We start from the raw sequence: 26,653 nt of genomic DNA on the forward strand, positions 1-26,653 counted from the left end.
CGGTCGAAACTTCCCCTTGAGAGATATCCCAAAATGACGACCGTGGGCGATCCCCACGCGGCCTCAGCTTCTTGACTGCACGCATACGGCGGAGAACCTCAATGGCCACGGCAATTACCACCCAGGCTCGATGCTTGCAGAAGCTGCTTGTTCCCGCCCTCAGAGAGTTCCAATAACTCGATAAGGTCTCGATCCGTTGAGAAGAAAATGCTAATTGCGGACTAAGAGTGTACCAATTCCAGGCCAAGACATCAAATGCGTGGCAACATCGGCAAGCTGTGCCCAGGCTATCCAAGAGCTCAAAGCTCACGAAAGCGGCGCGACATATGGTGGAGTCGCCCAGATCATGATTGCCATTGGCCGGAATGCGGAAGCAATGAAAAAGACTGAATGCTGTCATTCACAATCTCCAATCAGGACTATTCGAAGGCTGTTGACGTCTGCAAACAAACACCCTAAACCTGAAGACAGCGCCACATGAAGCTACCCGCTATCGGCACCCGAACTCTGTTGTCAAGTCCTCACGCTAATTGATAGAGCAGTAGGCCGCGGTAAGTGGCATGCAGGAGCCGATTGACGTTCAACGCCCGCATGACAACTCGCGTACCTGCAGTAGGCCCTGCCATCTCCCTGTTACCTAGGTATGTATAAGACGAGACAGCAAGGCAAGGCTTGTCGTCGGTTCCTGGCAGTCGATCTTCGAATCGGGCTGAAGTCCGTGCGCCGGCTGGAAACCTTCTCTAGACCACGTCTCTGATTTTAGGCGCGGAGTTTCCGTGAGGCAACCCACTTCCTTATCAAAGACGTTAGATTTGTGGCGCTCGCTGGCTCTTGGAAGCAATGTCAACTGCATGATATCAATGCTATTCTGGTAGCATTTCTGCCATCGTCTTGCTTTCTCCAATCCTGTGGCGGATTGAGTTCCGATCGCAATCATGGCGACCATGACCTGTGGCTGTCAATGCACTGAATGCCATGTCTAGGCGTCGATCCCACCAAATGGCCCTTGCTGGCCCTTGCTCTAGCTCGTCTTCTCCCAAACCTAGCGCTCGGGTTTGACGACTCGGCACGCCCAAGCCTCATCCACTCAAGGCCCAAGCAGCTACGCATGGCATCCAGGTGAATTCCGTTGTTGACATCGAGAACCTCGTGGAGTTTGTCCACCACGCAGACACCGGCCTCGGCAATGCCATCCAAGTGGGCATGTTCGACGTGCACGAGGAACACAGGCCCTGACTCCGCGAGCCCGCTGCCCACCTCGGGCTATCAAATCCCCTGCTAAGATGAGTCGAACGTGTACTCGTCGGCGAACGCGATGGTTGTCCCAGACCCACGCGCGGGGCGGGTCCCGTGAGATTTCGATCTGTGTGAGAGGTAGGAACATGACCCCTGCCCTTGCAACTCTCTTTGGTGCCTTCAACCCTTTTCGTTTCCTTGTATTGCAATCATCTGGATCTCGTCAGCAGCTTTGTACAAGCGCTTTCGGATCCATTCGTTATTTGAGTCAAGCCTTTGTGCTTTTCAGATGGTGCTGTTTCAATCTCGCCTGCGCAGCGTTAAGCGTGACGCAGATTGCCAACGCCAGCTAGACGATCTGACGGCGTCATGTCGAAGATGGCTGCCCTCTCAGACGGGATATACCTGATCATGAACGGAGCTCGTCACGACCACACGGACTTCGGCCTTGCCACTGATCTTAACCTCACCTGGGTCTTGTACGATCGCTACAAACCCGTCGGCTTACGCAAAGACTGCCTTCGCTTGATTCTACCACAGCGAAGCGATCCTGCTCAACGATGCTAGAGCTCTCGTCTCTGGCTCCGACCTTGAAGGAAATTGCACTTTTGCACTGCAAGTGTACCGCCCTGAGGTCTCCTCTCCGCTGTACATTCTCGGCGGCGGCGCACGCCCGGAGTTCATAGTCACGAACCTCGGCTGAAGCTACGGCTAGTATCACACGTTCCAGATCAACAAAATTGGCAGCAGCAGCGTCGGTCGTACGGCGTGAGCCTTCTCGGCGCCGTCGACTCGATGTACACGAATAGCATGGGACAGCACGCTTGTTTCCCGGCGATCTCTTGCACATGCTAAACGTGTACAGTCACCGCGCCGCCACACGTACGTGTGCGCGCCCGGCTGGCTCTGGGTGTCTCTGCTGGATGCCAACAATATATCGTCCCATGCGATCTGGCTGAGTCTTTGGCGGCCACTCTACGCAGCTGGGGGGACCATCAAGTCTTCCATCCTCTGCCTCGCGTGGGGCCTGGGAAGGACCTTTTTGAGCGCCGGCTTGCTATAGGTCCCATTCGTCATCTATCCTTCGCATATCAGTCAAAATTGGCATGGTCAGCTTCTAGTTATTCCCTTGCGCGGGTTAGGTTTGCTACTGTTTCCTGCCTGAGTCCACCATCAAGCAGCGAATGAGTTTCCCATACCCTCAGCTGTTAGAAGCGGACTACACTGCGTAGGCTCACCAATCCACACAGAGGTTGTGAATCTCGCATGAAAACACCGATTTGAAATTGCATAGCCAAGCGGGCAGTGCTGGACACTGCATGCTCGGCGAGCTTGCTAGGCATGTTCGGTGCAAGACATTGTCACAAGCCAGCCAGCTCTGACATGATCATTTGTCAGGTGAGCAGTTGATGAAGAGAGTGCCGCAATATCCGTACGGAGTTCCACGACAATTCAGGTGACCTTGCTCTGCCATGAATTCACGTGATCGGCGCGTGATGATCAGGGGACAGTGCAGTAATGCAACGTCCCGGAGCGCGGAGGCTGAGTATCGCTCGGCCCCTGCCGGATGTAAGACACGCAGGCATTTGTGTCACAGGGTGAGATTTCCATGCAAGCGCTGCGATGTACAGCACCCGTTGACTCAGCTTGGATGATTTTGCCCCGGCGCCCGCCATTGCAAAAGGGACCGAAGGAAATGTGTTCGCTTCTGAACAACCACTGTGCGAGCGTGTCACGAGCTTGAGAGGTCCGAGCCGACGGTTGCTGGGCTTCCAGGCTGTGCAAAAAGCAGGTTGCGAAGTATCGGGTGTACAAGCGTTTGGGCACGTTTGGTAGTGGTTTCATCCAGTCAGCGCGAGAAGTGGCGGCCGGCCGTCTCGGCTTCTCCGCATTTGTTTGGGAGGGCTGGTGGAATGGAGCGGAGCAGTCACCGCGCGCCGCTCAGAGCCGAAGATAGCGTACAGGACAATCGTACCGCTGGCCACGCCATCAGCTGCTGCCAGGCCTGTGCCGCCCGATTCCATACCTCGCCTGTGCCCTTTCGCCGTTGACAGATCCTGTGCGAAAGCGACAGTGCTGCGCCCGCCGTTGCGTGCACCGACTATGGCGCCTTATACCACCTGACTGCCCTCCTCTGCGACACCGCAGTCTTGCTCTTCGTCCCATACCCCACGTCGGCGCCGTGCCACCATGACTATGGCTCATGTGCGCATGTGGTTGGCAGGCTTGATGCTGCTGGCCGTCCACCACAGCACTGCCCAAACGATTGTTGCGACTAATTCCACGCCGTCGGATTCGTCGGCTCAGAGAGATACGTCTTTAACCATATCACGCAACGATGACATGGTTCCACTGGCGCCAGTGCTGCCGCTCACAAACGGCGCCGTGGACGACATACCGGTACGATGCGCTTATCAGATGCCGTAAGCTGCTTGACATTCACTGATCGTCTCTTTCAATGTAGCCGACCGGCCTTTCTGGAAAAGTCGTCGACGTGAACCCAAGCAACCAACTCGACGTCGAGTCCGACGAGGTCGCCCTCATATCATGTGACGGCAGCGACTACCCGGGCAACATCGACCAGTCCGACGTCTTCCTCCGCGCCGTGAGCCGCAATGTCACAGCCGTGCTTTTCTACTCGCGACAGGCCGACTACTGTCGAACAGAAGGTGATCTAGGCGACTACAAATGGGTGTTCAGCATGAAGAGCCGGAACGACACGTCGAACGTGCTCAGCGCGATCGCAGGTGCAAACTCACCCTTATGGGTCACCATTGGAGGACCAGATTCGCATCAAGGGCAGAGCAGTCCAAATGAGCCCAACGGCAACGGAAGAAACAATGAGCACATGAGTGACGACCCTCAAGGACCGCTAGGGCCCAACCCGAGTACAGCCGTGGCTATGATTATTCTGTACACCATCACTGGTCTCATTACCGCCCTATTCTTGGTCATCATCATCACCGGAGCTTTGAGGGCACATCGTCACCCGGAGCGATATGGCCCGCGCGCAATGGTTGGAAGGCCACGGCAGAGCCGTGCTAGAGGTATTGGCAGGGCCATCTTAGATGGTATCCCGATCGTCAAATTCGGTGAGCGTGAAGAACAAAAGCAGGCAGATGTCGAACTGGGAAGCACCTCCGCGAATCAGGAAACGAACCGAAGTGCAGAGGCTTCTACTGAAGAACAAACCGCTCAGGGAGTCCCCCACGTCGCAAATCTGGATGGCGCTCCAGGTGAAGACGGCATTGCCGCTGCTGCCGCTGCGAGCGCGGAATCCACCAATGCCAACGAGAACGACCACCAAGGCTGCAGTATCTGCACGGAGGACTTCGAGCGAGGCCAGGACCAACGCGTTCTGCCCTGTGACCATCGTTTCCACCCTGAGTGCATCGATCCTTGGCTCCTAAACGTCTCTGGCACATGTCCACTCTGCCGCGTCGACCTCCGCCCGCAGCCCTCCCGCACATCGCAAGACGTCGATGCGAACGGCAACCCAGTTCCTCGAGAGGGCGAAGATGAGCTGGGCGGTCTCTCCCCGCCTATCGCAGAGCGTTCGAGCGTGAGGCGCAGCCTAATGATCGGAATTCTAGGAATTCGCGGGAGACCAGACCACATGAGCAGAGAAGAGCGTATCCTGGCGCTTAGGAGGTACAGAGAGCAGCAAGCGGCTAGGCGAAGACGGGACTCAAACACGTCGGGCGCTACCGCTGGACAGGTGGGTGACGCCACTGAAGCGCAGGATAGTAGGATACGGTCGAGGATGCGAACCCTGCTGGGCGTCCGCACCAGAAGAACGGGAGAGCATGATCGAGCAGCTGAGGAGCCGAGCGAACATGGCTCTGGCCCGGTGGATTCGACTGATCAACAGGATCGTGCATGAGATTGAGCCCGAGAAGTTCTCCGGATCTTTTGGCGTTTGGTTTTGTTATAGGAGGGGGTTTTTGATTTTTATTATTCGGAAAAGCATTGCAAGGCGCTCATGGACGGCCACGGTACGACTTGAAGTTTGATGAACGATATCATGGGTACGTAGGTAGCGCATTGCAACTACCGGTTGTTCGATAAGCTGTCATGTTAGTTTCAAATTCTTTTGATTTCGGGTTATCGTATCATATATCGTCAATACAAGTATGACAAAATATTCCCTTGGTTTGTCGATGCCTTTGCTCCAACACCGACGCGACGCCGTCATCCCGCCAAGCCTTCTCCCCCGAGCCGGAGCCGCAACTTTCCAGATGCGACCTGCGAACTAGCGACTCGAGCAACAGAAACATCGAGCCTGCCCTCATCATCACTCGCATCACCCACACAACCCTAAACACCACAAAAAATCACACACAACAAATCAAACATGCCTCCCAAGGGTGTCGCTCGCGCTGGCCTCGGCCGCCCCGCCCAGTCCAACTCCTACGTCCGCAGCACCATCAACGAGATCACCAACCCGGAGAACAGGAGTGTCGTCATTGCTGTCTCTTTCTTCGCTGTAAGCATTACGCTGCCCTTGAGATAAGAGCTCGAGAAACCAAGGGCGTTTGGCATCTCAAGGAGAGGTTGCGATAGAGGATATGCGACCCTCCAAGTGGAGCGAGACAGCCAAGGATATATCGAAACTTTGACCAAGGACAACACTGACATTGTTACTATCACAGGCCGGCGTCGCGTTCCTTCACAGTAGCTGGAGCGAGGCTCTTCTTCCTCCGTAAGTGCCCTGGCGACCCAAGCGATAACGAAGGGAGTGAGAACTGACTTCGGTCTAGCATCTAAATCAAGCGCCAGCTTGTGTACGATAGACTTTCCTTGAGAGACGACAAGGCAATGTACGATACGCGGTCAGGAATTGCGGCGTCCGGGGATGAGAAAAAGACGATTCGGTCATGGCGAGCGAAGAGCATTAGCGAGGAGTAGGACAACGAAGATCGTCATTCGAGACGGATCACGGCATTTTTGAGGCTCTCGGATAGGTGCCAGGATACCCAGCTCTTAAATGCATGCATAATCATTTAACACCAAGTCGTGGCCGAGAAAGCTGTTTCCTCGCTCGGATCTTTTGTTTCCATTTGAAGGAGGTTATACTGGCACCGCGTATACTGGCTCACAAAACATTCCCCCGATTTCAAGCCATACATCATGATACAAGCCCTTGTAACTTGTCACTAATATTGGGAGGCGCCACAACAGATGCACCTTCCTGCACGCCCCGCCTTTCACCTGACCAGCTGGCTGCGCCTTGTACAGCGCTGCATCCTCCTCACCGGAAGGCTTACAAGGTACACGTGGTGCTCAAGCGGCTACTATGCGAACCGTACAGCCTCACCAATCGACATTTCGCAGCTTAACAATTAATCATATGGCGCTGGTTTCCAGCAGCCTCCACCTCTCGGCTGATTCTTCGTTGGTGGGCATACTCACACTCAAACCGCCGGTGCTCTTGTCCCTTCGATTTGCTTTACGATCGTGGGATAACGTGATGAGCGGCAGGCTTGAGCCAACCAATCTCAATCACTTCTCAACATCATGTCGGGTCTCGAAGTCGTCGGCATTGTGGCTTCAGTCGTGTCCGCCTTTCACGGCGGTGCTGAACTCGTCAAGCTATACAAAAAGCGCCGCGCGAACAAGCGCGAAAAGCGAGAGCGACTTGAACGTGATGCGCAAGAGCAAGATCTGCAAGACGCGCAAGATCAGTTGTTGCAGAACATGCTGCACGATTCGTTGGAACAAGGTAGGGCTGCCGTGAGCACCCAATTTCTGGACGAGCAACGAGCGCTTGGGCGAAACAGCCAGCTGCTACGGCGCGGAGACGACAAAGCAAAACAGGAGCTGCTTATGATTGCGGTGTCACTCCAGGCAGAAGTCATCGAGTCACTGGGTCGCGCGCAGCACAACCTCGACATCATCGTGAACATGGCGCAGCTGCAGGTCTTGCACGAAACGGCGATCACGAAGAGGGTGGAAGCCGTCAGGGGCATCTGCGAATTGCGGCAGAGGATAGAATTCAGCCTGCCGATACCGCGATTGTCTGCAGACATGTATTTCGGCGTCAGCAGGAGGAGCTCGAATGGATCTCTGGCGAACACATTTGTTACCGCTGCCGCCAATCTAGCTATCCCTGAGCAGATGGCCCAGAGGCACCTCCCAGCTCGTCTGGCTCCGGAACGACATCGGTCTATGATGACTCTGTCTTCTTACAAGTATCTCATTCCGGAGATCAGAGTTCAGGATATTGAGATATTGACCCTTGCTGGCGAGCCCATAGACCACGATTACGGCGAATCTCCAAATTTGCCTACAACCACAAATCAGCAGATGCTGTTGACGGAACCAAACCCGACAAGCACTTCATCGTCCTCGTCGATGGCAATGCCTGAGTCTCACGTCATCGCCCACCCATTTGAGGTCAATGATCCTTACTATATCACTGGTGTTATCCCTGAATTGCCCGAAGACCCCAACTCACCAGAATCCCACCGAATATCATCTCTCTCGCCCATCGCCTCTCACACCACAGGCTATACCTCACCTTCCGAACTCCGCTCCTCACTTGAAGCCCCAATCTCAGAGCCTGACTCCGCCATCTCCCTGCGCTCCAACGACCAGCAAAAGCCCTACTGCAGTGGCGCCCTCGCCGCGCAAGACTCCTTCCCCGAAGGCATCGCACTCCACCACCTCCCGATCCTCCCAGGGTCGACGAAACTGCACCCGAGCTGGAAGTGCATGGCGTGCGACTTCAACTTCTCCGACAGCGACGGCGCGCTCTTCTCGCGCATCATCTTTGCACACGGCGTGCGCTTCCGCTTCCCTTTCCTCGCGCGCAGCCACGTACGCTATAAACACCCGCCCGACGACCTCAAGCCGCACTACACTTACGGGTGCCTATTCTGCACGGCAGAGGGCAGGCGGAGCGGCGTTCATGGGAGTGCGGACGCGCTGGCGGCGCATGTTGTCGCGAAGCATCGTACGAATCTGACGCCGGAGGTGAGGGCGAGGACGAGATGTGTTGTTGGGAGGGTGGCGGGGAAGGAGGAAGGGTGGGATTTTAATCTGACGCAGGTCACGAGCAGGAGTGGCGCGGGAGTGGGGAGGTGGGTGTTGCGGGCGGTTACTTCTTTGCCTACTTGATTGAAATGAGGGGACCGGACCTTCGCAAAATGAGAGAGATTGTAATGAATGACAAATGTTTTGAGGGTTTTAATGGTATTTTGCGTATTACTCATGTCTAAAGAATACTGTATCAAGAAAGGAAACGCGATGGATTGTGAACGACCTCATTCAAGCAGAACAGCCGAACGCAAACGCCTGGAGAGCAGAGCCGAGCATTTCAACATTTTGTCTCGTGCCCAGAAACCACCAACTCGTCTTGGTCGTTGCAGGTGTCCTTGTTAACGTCGTGCAGCTGGTTGTCACCTTTGACTTGCCAGCGACCGTCCATGTCCAAGTTGTGCAGCTGGTTGTCACCTTGGGCTTGCCAGCGGCCATCCATGTCCACGTAGTGCAGCTCGTGGTGCCCCTGTTCGCTAGCGAATATTGCTCGAAGCACACAGTGAATTTCAGCTCGCGGATCACACTCAATAGCGAATGCCCTCGCGTCTGCACCAGAGCGCTGGATCCATGCCCTCGGCGCGAGCCTGCTGCTCAATCCACCTCAGCCTGCTGGGCCCAGCCTCAAAGGCCTCGTAATCCCTCGACTGCATCGGGCGGGCGGAATTGTACTTGGGCCTAATCTCCAGGCCGCGGATGCTCTTGGCCTTCGGCGCGGGCATGATGGCTTTGAAGCAGCTGCCGGCTGCCTCCCTTACAGCGCTCTTTGCCTTGTCGGCGAGAGCGCGGATCTTTGCACCGCGCGTCGCTTCTCTGCCGCGACGCTGCGAGACCTGCTCGCGGATGCGCCGGCAATTCCCCAGGTTGAAGGAGTTGATGTGGTTGAGTCTGTATCCCCACGGCTCGACATCACCGCGAGTGTTGCCGGCGGGGGAGGTAGCAGGACGAGCAGCGGCTGTGGCGGGCGCATCACCAGAGGCACGCGTCAGGGTGTGACCAAAAGTGACCCTAGGCATTAGGACAGGGCTGTTGGAGCTGCTACCAGAGGCCACAGGAGCAGAGAGGCGCTGACGCGCGATTTCGATCGAGTTGCGGAAAACAAAGTTATCCTCGGACGGGTCAGAGGAGCCAATGCTGCTCTCCTCGGCAGCTGCATCTGACCTCTTATCTTGTTCCGTCTCGTTGAGGTCCAGAAAGCTAATGCTGCTCTGATAGGTGGCAGCAACCGAGGTGTTGTCCACATTGTCGTCGTTGTCTTTGTTGTCCTCATTGTTCGCGTTGTCATCGATGTCCTCTTTGTCCTCACTGGACCCATTGTTTCCATTGATCTCAATGTCCTCACCGGACAAAGCTTCGTGAGAGGCCATGCGCTCGCGAGCGATTTCGATGGAGTCGCGAAATGCGAACCCCTCCATGAGGTAGGCGGGAAGGTTGTCGCTGCTGGCGATGGAAGCAGCACGAGCGGCAGAGGCAGCAGAATACATGGTAGACATGTTGACTTGGTGTGGGTTTATGCCTTGATGGATTGTTTAATGGTTGACTGGTGGTATGGCCTTTGACTTGGTTTGTAGCTTGGGTGCTGGCAGTGGCGAAGGGCTGACTATGACTGTAAGATGTCTCTCTGAGATGGGGATGCAAGATGGGGAAACGACCGTTTCCTATATTCCCAGGGCGCGGCCAGAGAATATTCGAAGTGTCCTCAATGGGGTGTGAGGACCGTCCTCATACCAAACCTACCAGGCCCAATACCATCGCGCGCCGCCACAAGCATTGCTAAAGCATCGCTGAGATAGCATGACCAGACTGTGAGGACAGATTGACAAAAGACTGAATATATGCATTGACCGTCAGTCGTCGCCCTTGGACAATGAAGCATGCCATTGAGAGCATTTGCGTTCGTCCTAGCCATGTCTGCCTGAGCTCGTATCCTCACTTTGGGACGCCTAGGAAGTCACGTGTGCCTCCCAGAAAGCGTGTCCCAGCAGTTCCTGCTGCAGATACTCTCGCCGGCCTCGACCAAGCCCTCTGTGCTGCTATAATCATACGTCGTAACTCGTCTGCGCGTTCCATATTCTGGGAGGTCAGTCCGCTTGAGAAACCTCGATTTATCCAGTAACACGAAGGTGAACCGGTGCAGGTTGAGCATCTATCATTATGCCTCGCAACATCATCATGGTATGTTGCCAGTGAGAGCGCTCGAGGCTCCTGCAATCGGTATCCCTGTATCGGAGCACTCACCTGACCATTGAGAGCATCGCAATAGCGTTGAAGATTTTCAAATTGAATTGAACTGGGGCGCGTTTTGGTCGGAAACAATTATAGATTCCCTCTTGTGTGGATAACCGCTGTTTAACCAAAAGGTGATGTCCATGCGCCATGCAAATGCTCCTGAAAAGAAAATACCTGTACGCCCTCGTAATCCACAATCTACATGACGACGCAGCACGAGTTCTGCTTCTTCGCCTGGGTATAAAACATCTTGCTCGAGGCGCTGAGGTTGTCCGACTTTGCAACAAGGTTGTCGAGCTTCTCGCCTGGAGTTCAAGTGTCAGCCTCATCCTTGCAATGAACACACGCTTTGTCTTCCCAGACGATACTCACCTCTCTCCAAAGTGCTCTGAATAGCCTTTTGCAGCGCCTCTTTCGTATCATTCAGCTCCATCTGAATCTTCATGATGCTGTCACCGTTGTTCGGGTCCTGGAACTCCTTGATGTACCATCCCAAGTGACCCTCCGTCTTGCCAGTCGCATACTCCTGCAGACCCGCCTTGTTCGACCACGAAGTCTTAGGGAACTTGCTGACGAACTCGTCCAGGATCTTGCTCAGCAGTTGATGCGCGACGAGCTTGTCATAGTTCTGGTCGGCGACGATGATGCCGGCGCATCCCTCGCTGCGTGCATACACGTGGATGGTGAATTGGTCTTCGGGCTTCGATTGACGGGCTCCGGCGCGGGTGGACTCAGCGACGCTGCGGTTGATCTCGCGGCCAATCTCGCGGACGCTGTGGTGGGGAGGGGTGTTAGTGGGGTCGGTGAGGGGCGGTGGTGGTCTTGAATGAAGTGGTCACGCACCTTCCTCTGGTGAATCGAGAGAAGTGCTCATCGATAGTGTCGGTAGCTGCGAGTTCAACGGCGGGCTTGTTATCGTTCTGCCAGATCTACTCAAGCGGTCAGCGCTGCTCTTGGTGGTTATCACACACTAAGAGACGGTCTCACGCACTCCGATGTATGAGATACCCATGATGGCGGTGTTGTCGCAAATTGCAAGATATCGGTGTTTTGCCTGGAGGTGCTCTGGTGGTCTCTCGTGAGAGCACGCGCGAAAGTGGGGTGTTGTTAGTTTGGATGGAACACCGATGGCCTGTGACGTTCTGAGGGGATGCGGTCACAGCGGCGGAGCCGTCGCCTGGGGACTGAACGCAGGTGCCTCTAGGAAGGGGCGGCCCGTCTGGATCATCCACGTGGTTTGGGAGACAACCTTTGATTCCTCGCCCATTTCAGTGTATCACGGTGCAGTAGACACTGTGAACAGACATCATGCTAAATTCGGGTATGAGCAATCTCTCTAACCCTGCGTTTGGGACAGCGTACAAAGGCTGCCCGCCTTGTAAAGTCAGCCTGACGCGTTGCGCAGCACAACCCCAACCCTAACCCTATTAACACTGAGCCGCACACCTCTTGTACTGTTTAGTCATGACAACGTCTGAAACAACGGCTGCGGTGAGGTGGGACAAGCAAAGGGAGTTTTGCTCTTTATCTCGAGTTATCTGGAGCGAGTATTGCTCAATGCGACAGCATGCTCCATCCAAAGCAACTCGAGTGTCGGGCCGTAGTAAACGCGGCCAAGATGTACATTGCGTTGATCAGTCGGCTTTGCAACACAAGTCTTCGGGGTTGGCTTGAATTTTGAATATACATTGATCGTCAAAAACGGTCATTCAGACATACGTGTTGCTAACCGACAAAAGCCTTATTCCCCAAGTGTCACGCAGCACGCCCGGTCGACCCGCTCACGTCCATCTGGTAACTCTGCAATCGAACGACATGCCTGATGCCCTCATCGATCAACTGAGTCTGCGGCAACTTGCTTGCCTGCGTGCGCAAATGCTGATTGTAATCATCTAGGACAAGCTTATTGACGTTGATCTTGCTGACACCCGCCGCAATGCACCTTTGCGTAATGGCATCCGGGAATCCGTTCGTTCCGTGCAAGACTATGCGGAGCCGTCCGGCTGCTTGTCTACTGATGGCCTCTAGTCTGTTGATCAAGTTAGCAATCACATGGTACACGCGCTGAGGAGTCCACTCACCTAGGGAAATCCAACTGCGGTCCCTTGGGCCCATACTCTCCATGCACATTCCCCACAGCCGGCGCCAAAAAGTCAACGCCAGTGGCGATGAAATCCTCAACCTCGTCGGGTGTCGTAAGCACGCCCTCCATACTAGCAGTATCAGCAACGCCATCCTCGCCCCCCTCGATCCGTCCGGGCTCGGCTTCGGTAGCAATACCGCGAGCATGGCAGTACGCCACGAGCTCTTTCGTCTTCGCCAAGTTGGCCTCCTTCTCGTGATGCGACATGTCGACCATGATCGAGTCGAACGGCAGTGTGTCCGCTGCCAGGCGCACGAGGGCCTCGTCTTGGCAATGGTCGAGGTGGATGGCGATCGGGACGGTTGCGCGGGACGCGGCGTCGGCTGCTGCGCGGACGAGGAGCCCGTCGGTCGCTGTGATGGACCAGGGGAAGACTTGGATAATTAGGGGGGAGCGCTTTTCTTCGGCTGATCGGATTACGGCGACTGTTTGTTCGAGGTTGTAGCTGGATAATGGTTAGGTCGAGTTGATTCAACTCGGGCGGTTTGGGGGCCCATACACGATGGATGCAACGACACCATATCCTCCTTGTTCCGCGGCCTTGAGGATCTGGACGGTCTTGTTGTTTTCCAGGTTGTATATTGGTAGTACTGCCATCTTGTTCGATATACAGGTGAAACGCGATTTCGACGTGGGGGATGAATGGTAACTTCGGTAGATGAGGCAAGCAAGAGCCGGGTACTATGAGGTCCTCCAGCCCTTATGAAGTACCGTAACGTAGCATTCAAGCATCCAGCTGTGGGCCATCAAATGCAAGACGAGTGGACAACGAATCCCAATTCATAGCGAACGTACCCTTCACTTCTTCACGAGGCAATTGTTGTACGAGTTCGTCTCGAGGCACTCGGGAGGACCCACCTTTTCCACTTATATTGGCAAGATGCATGCTCGATTAGCTGTTTTAAGAGCATGACTTGTCGCCAAGTGCACTGCGCCGACATCGCACGTGCCGACAATCCAAAGCCACCCCTCAATGTGGGGTGTGTGTTTTGCGGGGTATGGCAACGCAGAAACGTCGGCACGGGCTCTCTAGGCTCTGTCAATGGTTGATTGCAATCTTGCGTATTTTGACTGTTTGTAACGAATCTCGATGACATTTAAATGGTCTCGTTGCTGAACGAATCGTTCAACGGCAGTGTCAACTTTCTGTCCCTCTATGGCTCAAAGCGCGGAAACAACATCACAATGATCATCGAGCTCAGAGAATTTCACTTTATGTTGGATGAAAAAGTGCACTTGATGACATTGACATTGATATTGATGCATATTGGTATTCTGGTCGGAATGATAGATGTCAAACTCTCAAACACTACTGCCACCATGACCCTCTGAAAATCCGACTTCTCCACCGACATTGATGTGGTAAGCATCTCATTTGCTGCTCATCGCGAAGTGAAGGTCACAAGCGACCCACGACCACAAGAAAATGCACGGAAAGCAATTCAGGAGCTCTTCAACAAACTAGAATCTTCGTTAGCTAAGCATATATCGGGATCATCTGAGCAAACTCACTTCCAATCACTCCGTTAACGGGAATATCAATCGATGTCTGGCGAGAGTCAGCATAAGTCAAAGCAATCTGTTCCCAACACAATCACTCACGGTATAGCTTGCTGCATCACTCAATAGATACACGTAAGCGCCTCCTAGCTCCTCGACCTCCGCAAGTCGCGGCATGCCACCATAGTACTTCAGCTGCTGCTCCCAATCTGGCTGCTGGGGCACCCAGTAAGTCATTGCGGTGTTCACCAAGCCAGGCGAAATACTGTTAACTCTGATATTGTACTGCGCCCACTCCATGGCAAGCGTGTGTGTCATGTTGCGCACACCAGCCTTGCTTGCACCATAAGGCGCAGAAGGGACACGCTTGTTAGGGCGATACGACGCCATCGACGCCGTAAAGACAACAGAGCCTTTCACGCCGAGCTTGATGAACGCCCTGGCCGCGACGCGGGCGCAGAAGAAAGCGCCGTAGAGGTTGATGGACCACAGCTGGTCTATTTCCTCCCTCGTGAAGTCCAGCGCGGGCTTGTGCTTTGTGCGGCCGGCGTTGACGACCATGCCGTGGATTGAGCCGGCTTCCTGCACGATCTGGTCGACGGCCGCCGTGACGGTGTCTTCGTTCGTGACGTCTGCTTTGATTGCGTGGAGTTTGCCCGGGAAGCGCTTCGCGACGGCGGCGAAATCGTCGCCTGTCTCGCCGATGTCTATCGAGTAGACATGGGAGGCGCCATTGTCGAGGCAAGAGTTGGCGATGCCGAGACCGATGCCTCGGTTTGCTCCGGTGATGGCGATGACTTTGCCGGCAAGTTGGATGCTGGTGGTGGGACGGCTTGTTTCACTTGAAGTGGTCTGGATATCGTTCGCGGGTAGGCCATTTTGAGGACCGTTGTGAAGCTCGTTGGCAGTCATTGTGATGTATTTAGCTCGGATGAAGGAGAAGTACAAGCTGCTTGTCACGATGTGGTAACCAGGACAGTGACTTGATGCATAGAGGTAAGCTGTGCCATCAAGGCAAGACAGCTCTGCTATTTATCACATCCATACCAGACGACTGTCACGCTGTCACACTACTGCGAGCAGGTAATGGCCTCAGATGCCTCGAGACGAGCCACCCTGGAGGATTAGAGGTTTAGAGGTATTAGCGTGGTAGCCCAGAATGATTAGAGGTTCTCGGCGTTGTTTCAGCCCGAAGATACTGCTACTAACATCCGAGCATCGCTCGGGTTCGGGACGAAGTGAGGCGGAGTTAAAGCCTGCGTGGCCCAAGCGTGCGGGAAGCGGAACGACGCGACGACCCTTCGACACGCAGGGATGACGTCCTGCTGAATCAGGTAAGCTAGCATCTGCCCTGGAAGGAGAGGGGTTCGTATCAAGAAATGCATCGTGCACGCAGCTTGTTTGCCGGTCCAGAAAGTGAAGATCATTCTCGCTTCTGTGTCATACGTCAGCGACTGGAACACCTTCGGTTACTACGCTCGAGTATTTGTGTTATCAGGTCTCGAATAGTGCTACATCCCGCGTTGCCGGGGATTGTGCGAGCAATACCTGACATCATTAGCGGATTCATCGGAAGCCATTATTCCTGGCGGTAGATGGCTAGGTCTTGCCCCCAGTCTACGGCTCAGTCGATCACCCGGAGAACTACTCCTAAGGCACTCGACTCTAAACTGCTGTAATCGTAGTCTTGACGATTTTGTGCTCAACATTGTCACAAGCTACTCTACCAATCCATCTCCGTTCCTAGTCATATCTCACCAGATAACACCTTGAACGCCAGTGACTGCGACCTGGTGCCCACGACACCGAAAGCCCGGCGCCTCGCTTCTGAACCTACACACACCCATCATGGCGGAATTACACGAAGCCCTGAAGGCGCTCTCGCCCACAGGATGGAGCGACGTGCCCCTCGACGACCTCGACGCCTACATGACCGCCCTGCTCTCCTCCGGCGAGCTAATCTGCAACTCCATACCACCGCCCGCCGAAGGTACTGCCTTCCACGAAGCGAAGCCTCACTTTGAGCAGCCCAACGGCGCCACGTCGCACAAAGATGTCCACCCATCGACCGCTCGCTCGTATCCTCCTGGCAAAGAGCACGAGGATTTGCAGAAGAACTGGGGGAAGGCGATGAAGTTCTCTGCGAAGGAGAACCCGCTGAACATCGCGGTGTACAAGATGGCAGGGCACGACAGGCACGGCGCGTGGTTTGCGAGGCGGAGCGTGCATGAGGGTTTGGGGTTCACGAAGTTCAAGAACGCGATGAAGAGGGAGTTCGCGGAGAGTATGGCGGTGGAGGGCGGCCCAGGAAGTGGAAGTATCAGAGGCATTGGCGTCGACACGCGGCTCGAAAGCCGAGAGGTCGAGGGTGTGGGAGCGCTCGAGGTTTACCAGCTGAGCGCTCAGTTCCCTGGTCCTACAACACCGCGAGAGTTCATTCCGCTATTGATCACCAGCGACAACGCCATGACGAACCTCAGCGCCGCGAAACTGAGCAATGGCTCATCACACGTGCCTCGCAGCCATATGATCCTCTCACGGCCCATCACACACCCCGACGCTCCAGAGAGGCCTGGCTACATCAGAGGAAAGTACGAGTCCGTGGAACTCATTCGAGAAATCCCGCTCGCGCAGTCCAAATCTGGAGACAGCGTTGGCGATCCAGAGCTTAACCCTGTGGAATGGATCATGATCACCCGCTCAGACCCCGGTGGTGGAATCCCCCGCTTCATGGTCGACCGAGGAACGCCTTCCACGATGCTCGGAGACGTACACAAATGGCTTGACTGGGCCACCGTGCTCAACGAGAACGAAGAGCTTGGAACGCAGGCACCGGACAAAGGCCCGGCCGACACGGAGGAAACCAAATCCGCCGAAGCCGACGGAAACAAGGGACTGGAAGCGACGGCCGATCCTACCATCCGCAAGAGAGCCTCCACGGAGCCTGTACCTCAGCAAGAAGGCGTCGTCTCACACCTCACACAAGCTCTTGAAGCCGGCATCGACGCCTATGCGCCGACCATGGTATCATCATACATGCACGGCCGCATGGACAGCCAGGACATCGATTCAGACTCCTCCTCCGTCTCATCCTCCAGCGGCTCCTTCATGAGCGCCAACGAAAGACACTCCGTGGCGGCCGCGGAAGACCTCCCGGTTGACAAAGACAGCCCCGCGGCGTCCTCGCAAGTCTCCCTCGCGTCAGTCGACACCAAGAGCTCGAAGAACCTCACGCAGCACGACAAGGAGGTCATCAAGCTCGCGAAGCAGCGCGACAAGCTGGACCGCAAGCTCGCGAAGAAGCGGCAGGAGGAGGAGGCGAGGCTCAAAAAGACGATGGAGTCGGAGAACGGCGAGCAGGAGAAGGCGAAGGAGAGGCACGAGCGCGAGGTCAAAAAGTCGGAGGAGCGGCATCGGCGCGAGATGGAGAAGCTGGAGGCGAAGAAGGAGAAGGAGGCGCGCAAGGCGGAGGAGAAGAGGCATAAGCGGGATGAGAGGGGGATTGTGTCTCGTGTTACGAGGGAGAGGGATGAGTTTAGGAGTCAGGCGGAGTTGCTGAAGCGGGAGGTGGAACTTTTGCACCAGCAGGTTGGGGAGTTGCAGAAGGAGAATACGGGTTTGGCTTCGAGGTTGGGACAGCTGGGCGTGACGGATGGTGGGAATTCGGCAGCGCGAAGAAGCTCGACAAGTCTTTCTTCGAGGAGCCGAGAGAATTCGAAAACCAAGAAATAGACTTACCGTGCATGCGGCATCGAGGCGTTAAGGAGTACGCCCGGAATGTGATAGTGGACGGTGTAGCATATGAGCATCACGCAGAGCGAACACTTCATTGCAACCTCCAACCACCATGAATTGTCAAGTACTAGCATCTTCCGAGTCTGCCCTGTCTGCGTGCGTGCCAATGTACAACGTATGCCAGTGCATAGCACCCACGCAGGCGAGTTTATTACTCCAGACGAGGTTGAAACACGGCTGTGCATACCCGAGCATCCGTAACGAGAGCCCCGGCACGGGATCTGCATGTGGCGCGACGTCACCGGCAACACAAGAAGTGGGATGGGGATGTTGATCGCGATTGTTCGCGTCGGCGCCGTATCAGCCGCGCATCAGCAAACAAATCACAGCATGACGCCCTTCGCTTCGCCGCCGCCTGGCTGGCTGCCTGTCCGCAAGCACTGCCCATGTGATGCGCTCGCAGTCGCCATTCGCCGCGAACGAAACGTCTTCCGTGCGAGGCCGTGAGCGAGCAGAGCGAGTGGCCTGGTCGCCAGCTGGCAACGGCGTGGGCAAAGCTTCTGGCTGCCATTGTACGGCAATTGATCCGCCCTCCCTTGATATCTCCTCCTCCATTTTGTCTGTAAGCGTTTCTGCCAGATCTGCGAGTGCAGGCCACCCAGAGTTGTCATCATGGCCAACGGCACGGCCGACGGCTATTTCCCTGACATGCAGCATCCCGACATCCGCCAGCCACGGGCAAGAAAGCCAATGAACGCCGCAGTCGCGCGCGCGGTTAGCCAGGACGTCACAACATCAGACGCCGCTTCGGGTTATGCTAGGTAAACGAAAAACACCATATTCATTCGTGTACAGTTGTTTGACAGTGCTACCTCCAGTGGAAGAAGCACACCCGCTCCGCCCGACGACGCTCCACCCTCAGTCAAGACCACCTCCGCTGTCCGCAAAGAGATCCGCCAGCAGAACAAACGGAGGATCTTTCCAACGATCGAGTATCAGTCGCGAGTGTCGTACTTCGACCCCACCAGCGAATATGCGAACTTCACAGGCTTCTTCGTCCTCTTCTGGATCGGCCTTGCGATCATGGTCATCACGGCTATGCTGCGAAACTTGAAAGAGACGGGCTCCCTGTTGAACATCCGCCAATGGCCGCTCTTCACCGAGAATATTTATGAGCTTGCAGCGAGTGACGCTCTCATGGCCGCGAGCACTGGGCTGGCTTTGCCTTTACATTTCCTGTTCAAGAGCAGCAAGGGCTGGCTGAGGTGGAGCCGCGGCGGTATGATTGTCCAGAGCCTCTTTCAGTTCGGCTGGATCATTTTCTGGTGCAGCTGGCCTTTCGTACGTGATTGGACATGGACAGCGCAGGTCTTCTTCACTCTACACCTGCTGGCCTTGTTCATGAAGATGCACTCGTACGCTTTCTACAACGGTCACCTCAGCACCACATTGAACCGCCTCAAGGAGCTGGACAACCCGATCACGGCGCAGACACCGACAACCGCGGCTGTTCGCTACCCTCATGTCTTCGAGCCCTTGGGTGCAGCCAATCCCGACGAGCCGGAGAGGCTGCACGAGCACGAGCATATCTCGCCTATTGCCCAGCTCCGTGAGGATCTGGCCAAAGAGCTCACCTCCCCCATGGGACGGGTGACCTACCCTCAAAACCTCACCGTCGGCAATTTCTGGGATTACCTCCTTTGCCCAACCCTCTGCTACGAGCTGGAGTATCCGCGAACCGAGCGCACCAATCCCCTCGAGCTCTTTTACAAGACGCTCGCCGTCTTCGGCTGCATCTTCCTCATGACGATCACATCCGAAGAGTTCATCATCCCCGTCCTCCACGACTCGTCTGTGCGTCTGCAATCGAGCAGCCTCAACTACGTCGACCGCGGCCTCATCTTCGCCGAAACCGTCAGCCACCTCCTCTTCCCCTTCATGGTGACCTTCCTGCTCGTCTTTCTCGTCATATTCGAGTACGTGCTCGGCGCCTTCGCCGAAATCACTCGCTTCGGCGACCGCAGATTCTACGCCGACTGGTGGAACTCGCTCGACTGGCTCGAGTTCTCACGCGAATGGAACATCCCTGTCCACCACTTCTTCCGTCGCCACGTGTACTCGGCTTCGCGCACGACTATGAGCCGGCCGTTCGCGACGGTCGTGACGTTCCTCATCAGCTCGCTGGCGCATGAGCTCGTGATGGGCTGCATCACGAGGAAGTTCAGGGGCTACGGGTTCTTCATGATGATGATGCAGATGCCGATTGTGATGGTGCAGAGGATGCCTTGGGTGAGGAAGAGGACGTTGTTGAACAATGTCCTGTTCTGGTGCAGTATGATCCTGGGGTTGAGTTTGGTATGTCTTCTTGCCGCCGTTGTGGCAGCGATGTTAGTCCGATTGAAGTCAGCTAACACCCATCTAACAGATGTGCGCGCTGTACGTGCTTGTATAGAACCGATCATAGAACAAATCCCACTCCCCTCCCTCCAAACCCGCCCCATCCATTCCCTCTCACAAACTCCTCGCAAACCCCACCACATCCCTCGCAGCCGCCTCATGCTGCTCCGGCAACGCCTTCCGAAAAGCCACCTGTGCCCCATGCACCAACCCCACCGCCACGCTCGCCCTCACCTGAACTCCCGCCGCCACCAACTTCCTCGCAAACGCCACCCCCTCGTCCCTCAACGGATCCAGCTCCGCCATCTCCAGCACAACCGGCGGCAACCCCCTCAACTCCTCCTCGCTCGCATGGTACGGCCACGCGCGCGGATCCTCCAGCACGTCCTCGCCATAATACCACCCGAACGCCGCCATGCCCGCGCCCGACAGCACGTACCCGTCGTTCTCGACCAGCGACGGCAGCTCGGCCAGTTTCCGCTCCTCGCTCCACCCGGACCCGTTGCTGACGTACGGCACGATCCCGTACACGCCCGCCACGGCGCCCTCCAGCCAGCCCTCGCGCTTCGCTTTCAGCGCCGTCGCGATGGCGAGGTTCGCCCCGCCGCTCTCGCCCTGCAGCACGATGTTGCCGATCCCCAGCTCGGCGCGGTGCGCCGCGAGCCACTGGGTGGCGGCCGCGCAGTCGTTGAGCCCGGCGGGGAACGGGTTGCGCGTCGAGGGCGGCGTGAAGGCGTTGCGGAAGTCGACGAGGACGGCGATGGCGCCCTGGGCTGCGAGGGAGCGGGTCCAGCGCCTGTGGACTTTGGTCTCGGTCGGGATGAAGACCATGGCGCCGCCGTGGACGTAGACGACTGCGGGCAGCGGGGCCGTGGCGGCGGCGGCGGCTGCGACGGGCGTGTAGATCCAGAGGCGGATGGGGTTTGCGTCGGGGCCGGCGATGGTGTGTTCGGTCACGCTGATTTCGGGCTCGGAGGAGTCGGAGGGGAGCTCGTTGTCGAGCGACTCGGAGACGGCTGTGAAGGCTGCGTCGTTGGCGGCGATGATGGGGGTAAGGGAGTCGACGGAGAGGGTTGGGGGGAGGTCGGGAAGGGGCTCCTCGCCCATGCCGAGGGCGGAGAGGGTTTGCTTGACGATGGGGTGGGTGCGGGGGTCGGTGAGGACGGTCATGGATGGGTCGCCGAGGCGGCCGGGAGGGGGTTGTGCGGTCATTTTTTGTTGTTCCGTGTTTGTTTGATCGTTCTGAATGTTGTTTTCGAGTCGAGTACTTGAAGTGTGAGTCTTGATAATGTATCAAATCGGCGAACGAGTCCAGGCGACGTGCTAAAATACCCATCCGACTTCATCCCATCAGCACCAGCCTTTTCAACCAGTCACGGCCCTCCCAACTCGTGTCATCACACGTCCTGCCCTCAGTAATACTCAACCTCGGACCATCGTTCCCCACATTAGGACCCACCCGCGCGCGCCAGCTGGTTAGAAATCCATGCCCCCACCTTAGACCCTCTAGTTGAAAGCACCGCGGCGCGCAGGCCAATCGCCAACGCGGACGTCCATCTCGGAGCGCGCGCGCAAAGGATCCGAGTGAGCGATTTGCGACATCCAGTGCTTACAAATGGTTCTTACGCGATGACAGGGAGCGGCAGATAGGATTGGGCGTGCAGACTCCGTGTTTGAGGAACGAGACGAGCGACCTGATGCTCCTGTGACGCGGCGAGCGGCAGATTATCAATCACCACACACGTACGGCATCAATAGTCGACTCGACAGGCCATCCCATCGCAAGTCCCGCACCGCTCGACGCCGACCTAAACTCTTCGAAGACTCAACCCGAATTGACCAAATCGTATTTTTCGTAAATATCCTCTCTCCGTCCTCTACGCTCTTTGCTTTACATACACGTGTTTGTGGAACGAGAATCCCCATCGATCGCCTGGGACAGCGCCTTAACGTCCACTCCCGACCCCACCCCCTCCGAGACCAGCGCTCAACTCCCCGCTTCATATCTAAGGTAACATATGCAACAATTTCCCCCCAAAAAACAAAACTCAACAACGATCAAAACAAGCAAACGAACGCGCCCTCTTTCCACCCAAAAAAGCAAGCGGGTGGATCGTGTCCGCGGCCGCCACGGATGTCTTTCGCGCCCCTTTCTCCCGGGTTTTTTGATGTAGAACAGACACTATCGGTAAGGTTGGATGGTTGTTTGGTTTGGAGAGAGAGGCCTATGCAGAGGAGTCCCAACAATGCGACAGGCAAAGGCAGACGAACGCCGGGTTGAACATATGCATCGCGAGTCCGTGTATGAAAAAAACAAAACAAAACGACAACGGCAGGAACGCCGTCGCAGAGCACTGGCGGAGTGGCTCGGAAGCAGGACGAGAACAAGGACGCTCCGAGTGGTGAAGACTTGCGGGCCGGGCGTGCGTGGGTGATCGATAAATTGCTTGGTCCGTCGTTGCTAGGCCTGATGTGATGGGCGAGGGTGGGTGCTCGGAGGAACAGGTGTGCCCGGCACCGGCGGCTGCGTCTGGTCTGTCGCCGGCGGGATTGATATAGCGACGATCAGGCGAATCCAGAGTATCCAAAAAGTCCTCGCTCATGTGGCTGGTGGCGAGACGTGTCGTTCGCAAAGACTTGCGCAATACCCGATATGATGCCACGTAGGAGCCTCCTTGATCCGTCCAAATGACGTTCGAAATTCACAGTTCGGTCGAGGCGAACAAGATACTGACCAGTCGAGTAGAGAAGAAGTACGAAAAGCGGTCGCCGTCATCGTCCGCGTTCGCTCGTCACAATATCCGTCGATCGTTGAAGCGTAATCAAAATTGGCAAGAGCCGGCCTGTTCGGCCAGGTTCCAGTAAGAAAACATCGGTCTCTGAACCGGAGGCTTATCAGCTCCAAGGCATCCAGGAACGCTTAGACTTCATCTTGCGGGCGTCCCTCTTCTCCTTGCGGGCCGCCTTGGATTGCTTGTTGGAGTTGGAAGAGGAAGCGGCCTCGCAGCCGTGCATGAAAGTGTTCTTGTCCCATTCGTAGCCGGCCTTGTCCCTGTAGTGAAAATCTGGTCAGTGATGGGTTCTTACATAGATAGAGGAAAAGCAAGGCAGTCTTACCAGTGAGTGTAGTTGAAGTTGTTGTAAGGCTCTGGGTGCTTGGCGATGTAGTCGGTGGTCGGGTAGCCCTCGGGGTCGCAAGTCATTTCGCCGTCCTCGTCCTGGTAGATGCGAACGTAGTCCAGACGCATGGTCGCTGGCATCAGGGGGCCCAACCCAGTCAGGTTGAGCGCGGCGAAACCGTTACTCATACCGAAGTTGACAATGATCGACATTGGCTCTTCGGGGATGATACGCTGTCCAATGTTGCCGTTCGGCCTGACCGACTCGCCAACAACCTTCCAGGTGTGGTCGTCACCAACGTTCCAGATGACATAGCCGTCCGCGCCAGGTTCGTATTCGAAACCGTACTTCTGGTAGGCCTTGCCGTCGTACCAATCGTTGTTGAGAAGTGTCACACTGGACAAAGCCTGCTGGAACACGCCACCTTGGTACGAATTATACTCAGTAATTCGGTGGTCGTAGATTTCCATGTAGTCGGCGTCCGGCTGGTAGAAGACATCGAAAGGAGCAACCTGGAACGATTGCGAGACGGATCCGACGGCGGCTTGCTGGGTCTCAGGGAGAAGGTACTCCACTGAAGCTTCGATAGCGTCGATTTCAGGGGCGCTGCGGGCGACACCTGGGTTGGGGTGTTCGCCGCCCTCGCAAGTGCAGCCAGGCAGACGCATTCCGGGAAGGTTGCTGACACCACTGGGGTCAGACTGGTTGTAGGTGATACCAGCGTCACATTCGTCATGGTAACTGTAAGGCCACATGCCGTCGGTGGTCGCAGGGTAGCCGGGTCTTCCAAGGTTACCCATAGCCCAGAAACCTGGCCAGAAACCAATGGTGTCACCACGTCCAGGCAGAGAGATCGACGCCTCCAGGTAACCACCCTTGAAGCACAACATGTTCCAAGATTGCAACATGCCGGAGCGGTAGTTCAGGTTGTGGTTCTTGAAAGCATCGAATTGAATCGCGAGAGTGCCGTTTGCGGTAGTAATCGCATCGGGATCATACCACTGTTGAAATAATCAATATGCGTTCAAATTGCGGATACCGATTTTTTGAAACTCACCTCCAAGTCCATGGTGACACCATACCAGAAGTCCATGCCTTGCCAGTAGGGATCATCGCCGGGGTAAAAGGTTCGGCCGGGGTCGTTGAATTCGTCGGAGAAGGTCAACTTCTGGGTCTTGCCGTTCATGTCCTTGCGCGTCATGGCGCTGTCAGGTGTATCGGGATCAATCAGTCCTTTTCTAATGCCCTTCAAAAGTGGCACGTTATCTCTCAGACAATCCGGATCTAAGTCGCAAGAACTCTCCATCGTGGCCGACTTTACCTTGTCTTGCACGAAGGTGCTGCATAAAAATGTTAGTGAATCGCTCACAAGAGAGCTCAAGTGGTGAAACGTACATGATGGGGTATCCAATGAACAAGGTCAAGAGGCCCAATGTTATCAGAGCCAGACCACCGACGTTCGCCACACCACGCTTAGTAAACAGGTCGGAGAACTTCATCTTTTCCTTGTCACTGGGATCCGGGTTGTGCAGGTAGTCGTCCTTCTCTACATCTTCCGGGAAGAGCAAAAGTCCTGCCGAAGGCAGGATGTTGTACTTCTCGCTCACAGTCTGCGTGTTCACACCCTCATCGTCGCTGCCTGCTCTTGAAGGCGCCCTCGAGTCGTCGAAAGGAGTTGCGAAAGGGCCAGCGCCGTATCTGCTGCTTCTGCTGCCAGCGCTCTCGGACGACCACGAGGTGCGTCTCGAGTTGAAGCCGCTTTGCGAGGGGGATTGCACGCTGTCGTCGTCTCGGAATCGCCGTGTTCGCGTTCTCGAGGGCGGGAGCAGGTGTTCTGCGGACTCCTGCGGACCAGGGAGTTGTGCGGCGTACAGACCCGCCGGGACAGCGCTGTTGTTTGATGTGAGGGAACGCGAAGACGGTTGCCGTTGAGGCTGAGGACGGGCCTGCGATTCGTCCTGCAGGTTTACGAGATCATCGCCGCCGGAGTTGAGACGGATGTGGGGAGGAGCATGCCTAGGAGGCGGGAGGGACTGGTCCGGGTCCATGGCGAAAGCGAAAGTGCCGCGCAGGCGGCGGGCGAGTGGTGTTTCCTGGTGTTTCGATGTGTGCGCGCGAATGGAAGATGCGGTATTACAATGCTATGTTGACGGGGCGGTCAAGGGCGCGACGCGGGCGGAGGAAGCACTTCTCAGCGAATGTCCAGAGGGCCAGCCGTGGCAATGGGTGAGGGAGGTCGAGGAGACGGAGCAGGCAGGCCAGCAGGGGCGGGCTCGCGGCGTCATGGGACGGAGCAGGCGTGTCTCACGTGTCGCGGTGGAGGAGCGGCGGAGGCGGGCGGTGGGAGATGTGGGCAGCGGGCGGGCGAGACAGAGAGGAAGAGAGGCGTGGGAGGGCAGGTCGCGGGCGCGCTGGCGATGGCGATGGCGATTGTGTACACGGACGCAGTCAGCAGTTACCAGCAGCGCAGGCTCGCGATGCAGCAGGTAACGGCGGCGCGGCCAGCCAGCAGACGCCCACTGACGGCCACTGACGGCCCCTGTAGCGACGGGCGCTAGCGTCGTGAGGGTCTGAGCTTGCCGGCCAGGGCGAAGACGCGCAATTGCTTGAGCCCGGCTGATCTGAGGCCGCGACGCTGGGTGACTGAGGCTTGCGGGATGCTTCTATCGAGCGCCGGTGGCGATGGTCCGACCGATGATTGCTGTCTGCCGGGTGTTTCGCGTGCGCAGTATGATATTCTTAGACGAGCAAGAAAGACGGCACCATCTACCGCATGACACACTCACTGCATTATTGTTGTGTACAGTATGTATGTACGTAGAGTGACAAGCACGCGCACGGCACCAGGAGGCCCGGGGCGGCTGCTGGGTCGCGAGATGAGCCGTTGGCCGCGCCGCCGTCGACATCCCCAGCGTCCCATGCTCGTCGGCATCCCCAGCGTCCCCCCAGCGTCCCTACGCGTAGGCTGAGCGTAGGCTGAGCGTAGGCTGAGCGTAGCCCTTGGAGGAGCTTGGAGGAGCTTGGAGTAGGGCGGCTAGCAGCCTGTCCGCCGCCCGCACTGCGCGCCCGCCGGTGCTCGTCGTCGATCTGTACAGCAGTGATATTATCTTGATGACGCCCCCAGCGCACGATGGCATCTCTGCTACTCGCCCCGCCGGCCCAGCGTGCTTCAGCTTGATGCCGCCAGATACCGATCGTCTCGTGTTTTTCTCCGAGTCTGACCCTGCGGCTCACGCGACGTGCAACCCTAGCCTC

The 26,653-nt window shown here is 56.4% G+C and overlaps 10 protein-coding genes across 10 annotated transcripts; 5 read left to right on the forward strand and 5 right to left on the reverse strand.

Annotated features, from left to right (window-relative positions):
* Positions 1-3,273: 3,273 nt before the first annotated feature.
* On the forward strand, positions 3,274-5,304 carry WHR41_00202 (uncharacterized protein). Its single transcript, XM_069368808.1, has 2 exons — positions 3,274-3,636; positions 3,701-5,304. The coding sequence occupies exons 1-2, from the start codon at positions 3,427-3,429 to the stop codon at positions 5,117-5,119; spliced, it is 1,629 nt and encodes a 542-aa protein (XP_069234368.1). The 5' UTR covers positions 3,274-3,426; the 3' UTR covers positions 5,120-5,304.
* A 198-nt stretch (positions 5,305-5,502) lies between these two features.
* WHR41_00203 (uncharacterized protein) lies at positions 5,503-6,282 on the forward strand. Its single transcript, XM_069368809.1, has 3 exons — positions 5,503-5,722; positions 5,889-5,938; positions 5,997-6,282. The coding sequence occupies exons 1-3, from the start codon at positions 5,591-5,593 to the stop codon at positions 6,001-6,003; spliced, it is 189 nt and encodes a 62-aa protein (XP_069234369.1). The 5' UTR covers positions 5,503-5,590; the 3' UTR covers positions 6,004-6,282.
* Positions 6,283-6,753: 471 nt separating this feature from the next.
* On the forward strand, positions 6,754-8,355 carry WHR41_00204 (uncharacterized protein; the record flags this gene model as incomplete). The annotated part of the gene is made up of 1 exon (XM_069368810.1): positions 6,754-8,355. The coding sequence occupies one exon, from the start codon at positions 6,754-6,756 to the stop codon at positions 8,353-8,355; it is 1,602 nt and encodes a 533-aa protein (XP_069234362.1).
* A 2,346-nt stretch (positions 8,356-10,701) lies between these two features.
* WHR41_00205 (uncharacterized protein) lies at positions 10,702-11,515 on the reverse strand (the record flags this gene model as incomplete). The annotated part of the gene is made up of 4 exons (XM_069368811.1): positions 10,702-10,808; positions 10,876-11,276; positions 11,347-11,432; positions 11,495-11,515. 4 exons carry the CDS (start codon positions 11,513-11,515, stop codon positions 10,702-10,704), a joined length of 615 nt encoding a protein of 204 aa, XP_069234363.1.
* Positions 11,516-12,168: 653 nt separating this feature from the next.
* On the reverse strand, positions 12,169-13,535 carry WHR41_00206 (uncharacterized protein). Its single transcript, XM_069368812.1, has 3 exons — positions 13,146-13,535; positions 12,585-13,091; positions 12,169-12,532 (listed from the first exon to the last, which is right to left on the reverse strand). Exons 1-3 carry the CDS (start codon positions 13,241-13,243, stop codon positions 12,259-12,261), a joined length of 879 nt encoding a protein of 292 aa, XP_069234364.1. The 5' UTR covers positions 13,244-13,535; the 3' UTR covers positions 12,169-12,258.
* A 342-nt stretch (positions 13,536-13,877) lies between these two features.
* Positions 13,878-15,317, reverse strand: WHR41_00207 (uncharacterized protein). The gene is made up of 3 exons (XM_069368813.1): positions 14,249-15,317; positions 14,159-14,195; positions 13,878-14,107 (listed from the first exon to the last, which is right to left on the reverse strand). The coding sequence occupies exons 1-3, from the start codon at positions 15,056-15,058 to the stop codon at positions 14,100-14,102; spliced, it is 855 nt and encodes a 284-aa protein (XP_069234365.1). The 5' UTR covers positions 15,059-15,317; the 3' UTR covers positions 13,878-14,099.
* A 677-nt stretch (positions 15,318-15,994) lies between these two features.
* WHR41_00208 (uncharacterized protein) lies at positions 15,995-17,878 on the forward strand (the record flags this gene model as incomplete). Its single annotated transcript, XM_069368814.1, has 1 exon — positions 15,995-17,878. One exon carries the CDS (start codon positions 15,995-15,997, stop codon positions 17,876-17,878), a length of 1,884 nt encoding a protein of 627 aa, XP_069234370.1.
* Positions 17,879-18,378: 500 nt separating this feature from the next.
* Positions 18,379-20,372, forward strand: WHR41_00209 (uncharacterized protein). Its single transcript, XM_069368815.1, has 3 exons — positions 18,379-18,702; positions 18,760-20,236; positions 20,307-20,372. Exons 1-3 carry the CDS (start codon positions 18,554-18,556, stop codon positions 20,331-20,333), a joined length of 1,653 nt encoding a protein of 550 aa, XP_069234371.1. The 5' UTR covers positions 18,379-18,553; the 3' UTR covers positions 20,334-20,372.
* A 20-nt stretch (positions 20,373-20,392) lies between these two features.
* On the reverse strand, positions 20,393-21,490 carry WHR41_00210 (uncharacterized protein; the record flags this gene model as incomplete). Its single annotated transcript, XM_069368816.1, has 1 exon — positions 20,393-21,490. The coding sequence occupies one exon, from the start codon at positions 21,488-21,490 to the stop codon at positions 20,393-20,395; it is 1,098 nt and encodes a 365-aa protein (XP_069234116.1).
* An 825-nt stretch (positions 21,491-22,315) lies between these two features.
* On the reverse strand, positions 22,316-25,859 carry WHR41_00211 (uncharacterized protein). Its single transcript, XM_069368817.1, has 4 exons — positions 24,794-25,859; positions 24,456-24,738; positions 23,396-24,399; positions 22,316-23,330 (listed from the first exon to the last, which is right to left on the reverse strand). The coding sequence occupies exons 1-4, from the start codon at positions 25,444-25,446 to the stop codon at positions 23,174-23,176; spliced, it is 2,097 nt and encodes a 698-aa protein (XP_069234115.1). The 5' UTR covers positions 25,447-25,859; the 3' UTR covers positions 22,316-23,173.
* Between the last annotated feature and the right edge of the window lie 794 nt (positions 25,860-26,653).

This window comes from Cladosporium halotolerans (genome assembly GCF_011745625.1).
Source record: "Cladosporium halotolerans strain TM138-S3 chromosome Unknown Sca1, whole genome shotgun sequence".
Lineage (NCBI taxonomy): Eukaryota > Fungi > Ascomycota > Dothideomycetes > Cladosporiales > Cladosporiaceae > Cladosporium > Cladosporium halotolerans.

Bases quoted from the DNA above. Each gene is read 5' to 3' on its own strand.
- WHR41_00202 (XM_069368808.1), top strand. From the start codon at position 3,427: ATGACTATGGCTCATGTGCGCATGTGGTTGGCAGGCTTGATGCTGCTG. The intron at 3,637-3,700 runs GTACGATGCGCT...CTTTCAATGTAG, and splicing joins GCGCCGTGGACGACATACCG to CCGACCGGCCTTTCTGGAAA.
- WHR41_00203 (XM_069368809.1), top strand. From the start codon at position 5,591: ATGCCTCCCAAGGGTGTCGCTCGCGCTGGCCTCGGCCGCCCCGCCCAG. The intron at 5,723-5,888 runs GTAAGCATTACG...TTACTATCACAG, and splicing joins TTGCTGTCTCTTTCTTCGCT to GCCGGCGTCGCGTTCCTTCA.
- WHR41_00206 (XM_069368812.1), bottom strand. From the start codon at position 13,243: ATGGCAGTACTACCAATATACAACCTGGAAAACAACAAGACCGTCCAG. The intron at 13,092-13,145 runs GTATGGGCCCCC...ACCATTATCCAG, and splicing joins GGTGTCGTTGCATCCATCGT to CTACAACCTCGAACAAACAG. The intron at 12,533-12,584 runs GTGAGTGGACTC...CTTGATCAACAG, and splicing joins CCGCAGTTGGATTTCCCTAG to ACTAGAGGCCATCAGTAGAC.
- WHR41_00207 (XM_069368813.1), bottom strand. From the start codon at position 15,058: ATGACTGCCAACGAGCTTCACAACGGTCCTCAAAATGGCCTACCCGCG. The intron at 14,196-14,248 runs GTGAGTGATTGT...GACTCTCGCCAG, and splicing joins GTGATGCAGCAAGCTATACC to ACATCGATTGATATTCCCGT.
- WHR41_00209 (XM_069368815.1), top strand. From the start codon at position 18,554: ATGGCCAACGGCACGGCCGACGGCTATTTCCCTGACATGCAGCATCCC. The intron at 18,703-18,759 runs GTAAACGAAAAA...TGCTACCTCCAG, and splicing joins GCCGCTTCGGGTTATGCTAG to TGGAAGAAGCACACCCGCTC. The intron at 20,237-20,306 runs GTATGTCTTCTT...CCCATCTAACAG, and splicing joins TGATCCTGGGGTTGAGTTTG to ATGTGCGCGCTGTACGTGCT.
- WHR41_00211 (XM_069368817.1), bottom strand. From the start codon at position 25,446: ATGGACCCGGACCAGTCCCTCCCGCCTCCTAGGCATGCTCCTCCCCAC. The intron at 24,739-24,793 runs GTACGTTTCACC...ATTTTTATGCAG, and splicing joins TTCATTGGATACCCCATCAT to CACCTTCGTGCAAGACAAGG. The intron at 24,400-24,455 runs GTGAGTTTCAAA...TTATTTCAACAG, and splicing joins GTGTCACCATGGACTTGGAG to TGGTATGATCCCGATGCGAT.